Source organism: Pantherophis guttatus, chromosome 9 (assembly GCF_059756535.1).
Source record: "Pantherophis guttatus breed Tessera chromosome 9, ASM5975653v1, whole genome shotgun sequence".
NCBI lineage: Eukaryota > Metazoa > Chordata > Lepidosauria > Squamata > Colubridae > Pantherophis > Pantherophis guttatus.
In genome coordinates, this window is record NC_142071.1 from 29,713,747 (window position 1) to 29,725,360 (window position 11,614).

At 45.0% G+C, this 11,614-nt stretch overlaps 1 protein-coding gene across 5 annotated transcripts in view; it reads left to right on the plus strand.

The window, feature by feature from the left end:
• Positions 1 to 7,741, plus strand: part of USP2 (ubiquitin specific peptidase 2) — a 79,148-nt gene extending 71,407 nt beyond the window's left edge. For all 5 annotated transcript variants that reach the window (XM_087875956.1, XM_060695040.2, XM_087875957.1 and 2 more), the window contains 4 exons: positions 1,961 to 2,039; positions 3,175 to 3,282; positions 4,652 to 4,772; positions 5,640 to 7,741. In XM_087875956.1, coding sequence (XP_087732082.1) covers positions 1,961 to 2,039; positions 3,175 to 3,282; positions 4,652 to 4,772; positions 5,640 to 5,727 — 396 coding nt within the window. In that variant the 3' untranslated portion in view covers positions 5,728 to 7,741. The remainder of the gene's footprint in view (positions 1 to 1,960; positions 2,040 to 3,174; positions 3,283 to 4,651; positions 4,773 to 5,639) is intronic.
• The last annotated feature ends 3,873 nt before the right edge of the window (positions 7,742 to 11,614 follow it).

An 11,614-nucleotide genomic window follows, 5' to 3' on the forward strand; every position in this document is an offset into this window, starting at 1 on the left:
AATGGGTTGGGAAACATCAGACATGTCTATTCTTCTTTTACTTGTTGCCTCATCTGGTTGTTGTGTCAGCCTCTGGCTCATGTGAAGCTTAACAGAGCTTTGCTTAAGAGCCTTGGTAGTACAGTGGTCTAAAGCACCCTGTTATTAAGACCAGCTGCCTGCAATTACTGCAGGTTCGAATCTCGCCAAGGCTCAAGGTTGACTCAGCCTTCCATCCTTTCTAAGGTAGGTTAAATGAGGACCCAGTTTGTGGGGGCAATAAGCTGACTTTGTATGAATATACAAAAGGATGAAGGCTATTGCTTAACGCCTTGTAAGCCGCCCTGAGTCTCCGGAGAAGGGCGGCATATAAATCAAATTTAAAAAAATAAAAAAAAATAAAAAACTTGAAATAAAAAAAAAAGAAAATCTGTAGAGATGGAGCCCCCACCACCTCTGGAGGCAATCTGTTCCACTGCTTGCCTCCAGAGAACTCAACAGAAAACAGAACTCAACAGAAGAACAGAGTCTGAAGGGACCTTGGAGAAGGCTAGAATGAAAAGAATGAAGGCTATTGCTTAGCGCATTGTAAGCCGCCCTGAGTCTTTGAAGAAGGGCACCATATAAATCAAATTAAAAAAAAAAAATCTTAATAGCAGTAACTGGGAGAGGGATCTTGGAGTCTTAGTGGATAACCAGCTATATATGAGCCATCAGTGTGTGGCAGCAGCCAAAAAAGCCAATGTAATCCTAAACTGGGGATACAAACAAGATCAAGGGAGGTATTAATACCCGAGTTTCCGTGAAAATAAGACCCTGTCTTATATATATTTCTTTGAACCCTGAAATAAGCGCTTGGCCTTATTGCCATGCGCTCAAAAGCCCGATTGGGCTTATTATCAGGGGAGGTCTTATTTTGGGGGAAACAGGGTACCACTCTATAAAGCCTTAGTAAGACCACACCTGGAGTACTGCATCCAGTTTTGGTCACCACACAAGATGTGGAGACTCTAGAAAGAGTGCAGAGAAGAGCAACCAGGAGGATGAGGGGACTGGAGGCTAAAACATACGATGAACGGTTGCAGGAACTGGGCCTGGCTAGTCTAGTGAAGAGAAGGACCAGGGGAGACAGGAGAGCATCTTCCAATATTTGAGGGGCTGCCCCAGAGAGGAGGAAGGGGGTCAAGCTGTTTTCCAAGGCCAGACAAGGAATAATGGATGGAAACTGACCAAGGAGAGATTCAACCTGGAAATAAGGAGGAATTTTCTGACAGTGAGAACAATCAACCCATGGAACAGAAGTTGCCTTCAGACGTTGTGGGAGCTTCAGCACTGGAGGCTTTCAAGAAGAGACTGGACTGCCATCTGTCAGAAATGGGGTAGGGTCTCCTGCTTTGTGGGGGTTGGACTAGATGACCTACAAGGTCCCTTCCAACTCTGTTAATCTGAACCTGCCCACGTCAGTTTTTTCTCTAAAAATAAGGTGGGTTTTTTTTTTTTTAATTTGTGAAATCAAAGCCGGCCCCACCGTTCTGCCATTGGCATTTATTTATTTATTTATTTATTTATTTATTTATTTATTTATTTATTTATTCATTCATTCATTCATTCATTCATTCATTCATTCATTCATTCATTCATTCATTCAATTTATATACCGCCCTTCTCCTAGTGGACTCAGGGCGGTGCACATCCAGAACTAAAATACATAACAATACAAAATTTAAAATTAATTAAAAGAATTATTTACTTTGGCCCGAATTAAAACAATGCGAATTAAAACCCGTTAACAGATTAAAACTAAACAATTAATAACAATTAAAAACTAAAAAAGTTTTTTAAAAACTAAAAAAGTTTCCCCCCAGCTGGGTCCACTTGTCCCATGTCTGTGTTTCCTAACAATGTTTGTGCGCTAGGCATCCTTCCCCTCCGCATCTCCGGTGCTGCTCTCCTAAACCCTGGCTGTCCTTTGTCCCTGCAGACGTGCTACCATTGCAAAGCGAGGACGAAATGCATGAAGAAATTCAGCATCCAACGTTTCCCCAAGATCCTGGTTTTACGTATCCTTTCTTCTTTTTTTCCCCCCGGAGGATTTGGCCTCGGCTGTTTTATTTATTTATGGGATTTATTTGCCGTCCATCTCGTATCCAACCGCTGTGGGACGCTCCATAGCAAGGAGACCTCACACGTGGATGCGTGGCGACTTGACAGGTGTCCATCAACATCCATCAAGGGCAGACAGTTTTACTGGGCCCCAGAATCCAGCCTGCGGAGGACTTAGCTTGAACAGTTTATTATTTCAAGATCCTAGTCCTCTTGGGTTTGAGAATGCGCAGGTTTTTTTCAGTGCAGTAGAACCAGCGGTGAAATCCAGCTGGAGCTATCCGGTTTGCACGAACTGGTAGGGCCAGTGGTGGGAGACTCCGCCCACCCGCCGGGACGTCATTATGTCCCATTTTTGACGCTCTGCGCTTGCACAGAAGGCTCTGTACATGTGCAGAAGAGGTACGCACGAGCAGAGCGAGCATGTACGCACTCACATTTCCGATCCGGTAGCGAAGGTAAGTGCATTTCACCGCTGAGTAGAACGTACACACACACAAATTACAGCCTCAACTTTTTTGCTTTACATTTCTTGAGGTTGAGACGCTAGGCTAGAAAGCAGGAGATCATGAGTTCAAGTCCTGCCTTAGCCATGAAAGCCGGCTGGGTGACTTTGGGCCAGTCCTCTTCTCTCTCAGCCCAACCTCCCTCACAGAGTTGTTGTTGTGGGGGGAAAGAGGAGGAGGAAGTTGTGTTGGACGCCTGGAGTTATTTGTAAAAATAATAAATGTGGGATATAAAATAAATAAAACAAAGGAGTGGTGCGGTGGCCTAGAGGTGGAGCTCTGGCCTCACAATCAGGAGGCTGTGAGTTCGATCCTAGGTAGAGGCAGATATTTCTCTCTCTGGGCACGATGAGAATATATCTGCTGAACAAAACTCTGCATTGGCGACAGGAAAGGCATCCGGCCATTAAAAGACTCTGCTAGCTCCATTCAGTTCCCCAGACTCCACCCCGCAAGGGATTATGGGGTCATTAAAAGAAGAAGAAGAAGATGATGATGATGATGATGATGATGATAAAATAAACAAGCATTCCTTGCTTGTGGGAACCATTTGGCCCTCCCCCTTTTTCCTTAATTCCTCGCCCAGACCTGAAACGTTTCTCCGAAGCCAGGATGCGATCCAGCAAACTCACCACTTTTGTCAATTTCCCGCTTAAGGATCTGGATCTACGGGAATTTGCCTCTCAGAATTGCAGTGAGTATCTCCGGCAGGATTTGGAAGAACCAGCCAGGGTGATGATGATGGGGGTGGGGGGTGGGGGGAGGTCATCTAAGACACCAACCCCCAACCTTTTGGGTGCCAGGGACCCACTTTCACGGGGGGGGGGGAGGTTTTTCTGCAGATCTGGGTGTATGTGAGAATAGTAAGTAATAGTAACAGAGTTGGAAGGGACCTTCGAGGTCATCTAGTCCAACCCCCTGCTCACGCAAGGAGACCTGTACTTGGGATTTGAACTGCCGAACTGCCGACCTTTCTGATCGACAAGCTCAGTGTCTTAGTCACTGAGCCAAATAGAATAGAATAGAATAGAATAGAATAGAATAGAATAGAATAGAATAGAATAGAATAGAATAGAATAGGATAATGGAATAAAAAGGATAAAAGAATGAAGAATGGAATGGAATGGAATGGAATGGAATGGAATGGAATGGAATGGAATGGAATAGAATAGAATAGAATAGAATAGAATAGAAGAATGAAGAATGGAATGGAATGGAATGGAATAGAATAGAATAGAATAGAATAGAATAGAATAGAATAGAATAGAATAGAATAGAAGAATGAAGTATGGAATAGAATAGAATAGAATAGAATAGAATAGAATAGAATAGAATAGAATAGAATAGAATAGAATAGAATAGAATAGAATAGAAGAATGGAATGGAATGGAATGGAATAGAATAGAATAGAATAGAATAGAATAGAATAGAATAGAATAGAATAGAATAGAATAGAATAGAATAGAATAGAATAATGGAATAAAAAGGATAGAAGAATGAAGAATGGAATGGAATAGAATAGAATAGAATAGAATAGAAGAATGAAGAATGGAATGGAATGGAATGGAATGGAATGGAATAGAATAGAATAGAATAGAATAGAATAGAATAGAATAGAATAGAATAGAATAGAATAGAATAGAATAGAATAGAATAGAATAGAATAGAAATTGAAATATCACTTTATGCTACTACTCCCAAAAAAAGAAGTGGTGTCATTAGGTAGTTTTAGAAAATACACTTTCCCCAAAAGGTTTCCACAATTTTGGCCACTGCTGTAAAATAATCATGAAATAAAAATAAAGATTAAAAACTCTGCTTCTCCTTCCGAATCTCCTCTTGGGAGCCAAGATTGTGATGAAGAGATTCTTCGGATTATTTATTTTATTGATTTTTGCAAGTCAACAAATGTCAAGCCACGGCAAATCCTGCTAGCAATATTTGAGGAGAAAGAGGGGGTGGGGGCCATTGCACGCTTCCGATGGAGGCCGCCTCAGGTTTTTGCACACCCAGAAGTGAACGAAAGGCTCCCCTGACGGTAATTTGACCTCTTCCGTTTTCAGATCACGCAATTTACAATCTCTACGCCATCTCCAATCACAGCGGGACCACGATGGGCGGCCATTACACGGCCTACTGCAAGAGTCCCGTCTCTGGAGAATGGCACACCTTTAACGACTCACGGTAAGCGGGCGTCCGGCCTCTCTTTTCGCCTTCCCAACTCTTTCCCCGAGTAAGAGAGGTCATAAAAGGGGACAAAATTTAACTCGACAACTGTCTTACTTAGCAACAAAAATTTTGAGTTCAATACTGATCGTAAGCTGAGGACTGCCTCAGTTTGCCTCTCATCATTCAGCCCAGGAAACACAATTCTCCCTTTCCAAAGGGAGGGTTTGCCTCTTTGGATGGCCCACTCCTCAAAGTCACTTACTCTTTTTTTAAAAAAATAATTAATCAGTATAATGTTCTGATGGTCAATTTACAACTGGTTGTTTCACAGCCATTTGGAATTACAACAGGCCGAGAATGGGCATTTACAGCCCATAATGCACTTCTAGCCATCCTAAAATGTGTCCCGCGCATACCCACACTCGCTGTCCTGTGACAACTGGGTGCATCTTTGTGACCAGTTGCAGAATCCCGTAGTCACCATGAATGGCAATTTTTTTGGCTGATTTCCGGCAAAAAACCCCTACCATTCAGAAGAACCGCTTCACACTTACAACCGAACCGTTTGCAGAACAATGATTCACTTAACAAACGACAGAAAAAAATTGTCCTTGAATCAGGACTCAGTCCCTCGACTGAGGACCGTAATAATGTACAACCAGAAAACTGGTTCTGATTCTAGTCGTAAAATGAGGACTGCCAGCACTCCCTATCTTTACCCCTCGGGACTGGAGTGAGTGTGGGTCAGAACCAGCCAGAAATCAAAGCAGGCATCCCTTGTTGCCAGTTTTCCTTACATCCATTCTTCATTTACACCCCACCCCATCCCAGATGGGTCTCCCACCCTCTTAACGCCGGTTTCCCTTTCTGTCCTTCCCGCAGCGTCACGCCGATCTCCCTGGGCCACCTCCGCAGCAGCGATGCCTATCTCCTCTTCTATGAGCTGGCCAGCCCGTCTTCCCGAATGTAGCTTCCAGGTCACGCTCCCCTCCGCCACCCGCCACGCACGTCCCTACGGAAAGGAATCCTCGTAATATCCCGGAGGAAGGACGCAAGCCAAGCACCAGCTCAGAAATGCAACGGGAGTGGGGTGGGGTGCGGGAGTGTGTAGAGACCCAGGACAATGGTGACTTGAGGGATTTTTTTTCTAAACTGGGTTTTCCCCCCCTTTTTTCCTAAAAAACAAGCAAAAGCAAAAAAAAGAGAGAGAGAGAAAGAGAGGGAGGGAGGAAGAAAATGCTTTTAATAAAGCGTTAACTAAAGTTGCCGGTCTTTACCGGAATGCCTTTCTCCCACACACAGGACAGAAGATGGAGAAAACCAGGGATAAAATACCATCCTTGGAGGGCAGTTTCCACGCTACCTCCATCGCTCCGACAAATTTTTTTCTCAGGGGTGGTTTCTGTGTTTTCCTTTCCTCCCTTTTCCTTCCTCCCTTCTCCCCTCGTCCGCCCACACCCTTAACCCTTCCACAATTTGGTGTGCAATAAGCCACAAACAACTGCTGTTCTTTCCGGGGGGGGCAGCAACCTGTCCGTACCCCTGTGATTCCTTTGGTGGGGGGTGTCGGAGCTGAGCCATGGAGGTGTTTTCTCTCTGTCCGATGCCAGTCGAACGCCACTTTGGCCATAGAGTTGCAGAACTAGATAAGGTTTACCGGAATCCAATTTTGCATCTTAGATCCGGCAAGGCGTGTTTGTGTTTTTTTGCACAGCTCTCGCACGACCCTCCTCGGAGGGTGGGGGGGTGAGAGGGATTTCTCTGCAGGAACCGTGGACTTCGAGTCCTATCTCTTCGCAGAGGTGGGGGCTGTTCTTGGTTTCTTTTTTTACAAACTGGAAGCACTCGTGGACGGATTTTTACTGACTTTATCGCAAAAGCAGAGACTCGCTGGATCCAATTCTACCTGTTTTCTTGTCACGACTGTGCCTTAAAAGCATCCAGACGAAAGACACGGTGTGTTTTCAGTGCCCTTCGGAAAGGGACACGACAGCGCAACCAGCAGAAATATGGGGTGGAAAAAACCCCCACATCCCTCAGCTTTGTTCTCCTGCTGTCCCAACTTTTGCCTGCCACATCCCTCATTCATCTTGGGACGGAGGCCATTCAGGAACGCTTCGGCCAATTTTCACTGCCTTTCCGAAATGAGGATTGCTTTGATTCAGTTTTCATTTTGGTTCTCGCTGCGTGCATGCCGTGGAGTCGCCAAAACGCACCTCGTTAGAGAGGAGGGTTTTTTAAAGCCAGTTTGGGGGCGATGGCCTTGAGGGCCACCTGGCCAGCATCACCAAACTCATCCATCCTCTTATTTATTCTCCATCTCCATCGTGCAGGGTCAACCTTTCAGCCCACCTCCGAAGCAGGCACTACTTGAAGGGCTGAGAGTTAGAGTTAGCACCTTGACGGTTTTACAACCAGACATTTGCTGGGTGGAAACCCCCCTCCCCTGTTTTATTCCCCCCCCTTTTCATCCCCCGCCCCTCGCAAAGCTCTGAAAAAAGCACCGAGCCAATTTTAACTCAGTTATGAATCAAGCAGAGCATTGAGGTTGGTTTTAGTGGGCACTTTGGTTTGCAGCCCAAAGGATGCCCCTCGACCCCCTTCTGCCATTCTCATGGCCTGTTTTCCGCAACCTTCCCTCCAATGCCCTCCCCCCTTTGCATATTTCACTCCATTTCAACCAGGCGGATGCTCAGGAAACCCCCCCCCCCGAGGGGAAGGCAGAAGGGGTAACCGAGACATCAAGGATCCGGCTAGCAAAGCCTTTCTCAGTGTTACTATTTTGCTTGGTTTGGGACGGGCTATTTTTTTGTTTCGTTTGTGTGTGTGTGTGTGTGTGTTTGTGTTTGTGGGTTTTTTTTTTTTTTCATTTATCAGTTTGGACTGAACAGCTTGTTTACTGTGTAAGCAAGGCTGGAGGACGGACCGTAGTCACTCAGGAAGGAGGCTTGTACAGAAATAAAATTGTAAGTTGATGAACAGCCCATTGCGTTTGTGCACAAGTGTCTGTGAATTGCGGGCAAGAAATCTTTCTGATGGGAGGGATGGGTTGTGCGGTAAGAAGCCCCCAGCCCCTGTTGAGGCTTGACTCTTGTTGAATCTGCCACAATCTGGATGATGGACTCAAATGTATTTTCTCTGAAGGAGGACAGCTCGGCTGGCGGACCTCAGGATTCCTTCCGCGATTGAGCAAAGCAGTTGTAGGTGGTCCTTCTGCAGGAAGAGCTGAAGGACGTGGCTGCCTATTCGCAGGCATGAGGGGATTATAGGATGGGCAGTTCACTTTGCTGAAATATGAATTGAATACTTTTTATTTGACCAAGTGCGATTAGACACACAAGGAATTTGTCTCCGGTACAGCTCTCAGTGTACATGCAAAACAGCAGAGTAATAACATCATCGTAATAATGATATCAAAAAGGATACCAAAAAAGATGCGGTGGCTCAGTGGCTAAGACACTGAGCTTGTCGATCGAAAGATCGGCAGTTCAGCGGTTCGAATCCCTAGTGTTGCGTGACGGGGTGAGCTCCCGTTACTTGTCCCAGCTTCTGCCAACCTAGCAGTTCGAAAGCAGGTAAAAAATGCAAGTAGAAAAATAGGGACCACCTTTGGTGGGAAGGTAACAGCGTTCCATGCGTCTTTGGCGTTGAGTCATGCCGGCCACATGACCACGGAGACGTCTTCGGACAGCGCTGGCTCTTCGGCTTTGAAACGGAGATGAGCACCACCCCCTAGAGTCAGGAACGACTAGCACATATGTGCGAGGGGAACCTTTACCTTTACCTTTAATAATGATACCAATAAGAAAAGGGTAATAGAACAAATGAGGAGAACGGCAATACAGCCGTACAACATAGGTAAATATCCTTAGACATAAGACTACTGTGGGAATTGGGTGTTTAGCAGAGTGATGGCAGGAAGGAAACAAGCTCTAGTTGTTTTGGCATGCAGTGCCCTCTGGCGCCACCCTGAGGGGACGAGTTGAAACAATTTTATGTCCAGGATGTGAATGGTCTGCAGATATTTTCTCAACCTTCCTTCTGACCCGCACAATATACAGGTCCACGGTGGAAGGAAGGCTGGTTGCCATTCTTTTTTTTTTTTTCTGCAGTCCTAACTATCTGTTGCAGTCTCTTACCTGTTTGGTTGCAGTACCAAACCAGACAGTTATAGAAGTACAAACGACAGACTCGATCATTCCTCCGTAAAACTGTATCAGCAGCTCCTGGGGCAGTCTGACTGTGAAGGGAGCTACTTAAAAGCCAAATCAGGGAGTCAAAGTTCCTTATCCCAGGACAGAGTGGCAGAACAGATGACCCAGGAGCTTTTGATGCTCTGGGACCTGGGGAGAGGGTGGGTGCGCGCTCATGGTAGGATTCAACCGATGTAACAACCGGTTTGTTGAGCGTGCGCTTCGCGCTCCGCCCGCACACAGGGCAGTTGAAAACAGCGCTAAATCTTACCTTCTACAGCAGCCCCGGTGAGTAAAACAGCTGAGGCGCGGCTCTGCTCTGCCGCGCCTATCAGCTGGGCTTCAAACAAAGGAAATATAGGTAGGTATAGCACAGGGGCAGGCAGGTGGGCGGGCCCAGCTGATCATCGGAGTGAACTGGTTCGCTCTCAGCTGATCGTCAGAGCTACCGGTTCGAACCGAACCGGTCCGAACCAACTGAATCCCAGCCCTGTGCGCGCTCCAAAATGTATCTTCCATTTTTGCACAGTGGGAAAATAGTGGTGAAGAAAAGGTTGTGCATCAGTGGCACAGAGCACATGGATAACAGTAGTAAAATTATAGAGAAGGAGCACATAATACTACGGTACACAGGTGATTGAGATGTGTAGTCCATTTGTAAGGCTTGAGATATTCAAGAAATTATACAGATAGTCCCAATGTCAGGTTTCGAGGTCGTCTCAAATAAATTGCATTTCAAACAAAGATGAAAAACTTCCATTTATTAAGCACGACATTCTAACTCCAACTCCATCGCAGCCAACACTGACTTCCAGACCCAAAACCCTCCTTTTCCTTTCCCCACTCCCCTGCACTCATTGGCCATCTTCCAAGTCACTCTACCCCTATCTACTGCTCCACTCAAAGGAATTTCCCCCCTCCCATCCCATCTCCTAGGGGATATTATCTACAGGGAAAATAAGTAGGTGAAAAGTCAAACGTCCCTTTCCAGACGCCTCCGCTTCTCCTTATGTCAGCACTAGAGTAAATGCAGCTTGAAGTGCTGACACCCAACTTACATTCGTGTAGTGAACGTTTGAAATTACAGCGGCATTGAAAAGGGTGACTTAACGACCTTTTCTCACGCTTACGACTATTGAAGCATCCTTCCTCAAGGTCACATGGTCAAAATTTGGACGTTTGGCAACAGATTCATCTTTATGACGGTCGCCGCATCCCGGGGTCACGTGATCCCCTTTTGCGAGCTTCTGATAAGCCAAGCCAATAGGGGAGCCAGATTGTCTGAACAGCCGTGCACCTAACTTAACAACTGCCATGATCCACTTAACCAAAACGGCAAGGAAGGTCGCAAAATGGAGCCAAACTCACTTAACGGCCCCGCTTAGCATTTTGGGCTCAGTTGTGGTCGTAAGTCCAGGCCTCCTCCTAAGCCTGTCTGTTACTGCGTGTAATTGTATTATCTCTGGGAAAAGTGACTTTACTCTTCTTAAAAGTTGGGCTAGTCAAAGCCGAAGCGACGTCTGATCAGCTTTGTCCCTTGCAGCTTGGCTCGTTTATACGAGTGTGTTTTGATTTTTCCCCCCAAGTTTTTTATTTTTTTACAAACATATCAATGCATGAACAGGGTGGCACCTGACTGTCTTACATTTTAGTACAAATAAAATAATACCATATTTACCATGTTTGACAAGTTTATATAATTACACATAAGTACACATATTTATGTTAAGTTATAATCTTTCATTATTTAGTTATTCAATATTTCAATATGTTATTTTTATGCCAATCCCCATATTCTAAGTGTCATTCCTTTTACAACAAATAAAATATTATTAATCATATTTGTTACATTTAGCAAGCTTACATGGTTCTAATAATAATACACATATTTATATTAAGTTATAATCTTCCATTATTTAATTATTCAATATTTCAATATGTTATTTTTATGCCAATCACCGTATTATTCAAGCATACTTGATAATACCATCGTTCAAATTCTGATTTCCCCTCTTGTTATTACTTCACCTTATTATATAAAAATGTGTATTCTCTCTAGTTTGCATCCCTATTCTAACTTTTAATTATGCCACTATTATATTTAAAAATATCCCCTTTCTATCCATCGTCTCTTGCCCGCTTCAAAGCTTTAATTTTTCGTTTCTTAGCTTGCCTCCCATATTCCTCTCTTGGATCTTTGTCTCTATTATAGAAGCATTTTTTTTTGAGTTTTCCCCTTTTCTGGAACTTGCCTGATCCTTCCCAGCGGGACACCCTGGCCGAGTTAATTGCCTCTCCGGCTCACCAAAGGTGGACTAGCCTCGGTAGCAAGATTACGAAGGCAAATGCAGCCGAGGGTGCGGATTAATGATTGAAAAACAGATCCGAGTGCCCATAAGGAGCCAGTGTTCCTTCCCGAGCAATTGAGCAGGCAAACAAGGATCTCTTTGTCCCTTGCTTTGGAACAAGATCAGAAAGGTTTTGCAATAGCTCGATGGGCCGTTTGGAATGTGGGCGTCTTAGCAACATGCCCGGTCCTGCCGAAAGAGCTGCGCTGCCAACAGCACTTTGGACGCAAGGACAAGGAAGAGAGGCTTGGCACCCAAGAGGGAACAGGGACTCCTCGGCTTATGACCAAACAGAACCTCCGTGGCTAAGGAAGGT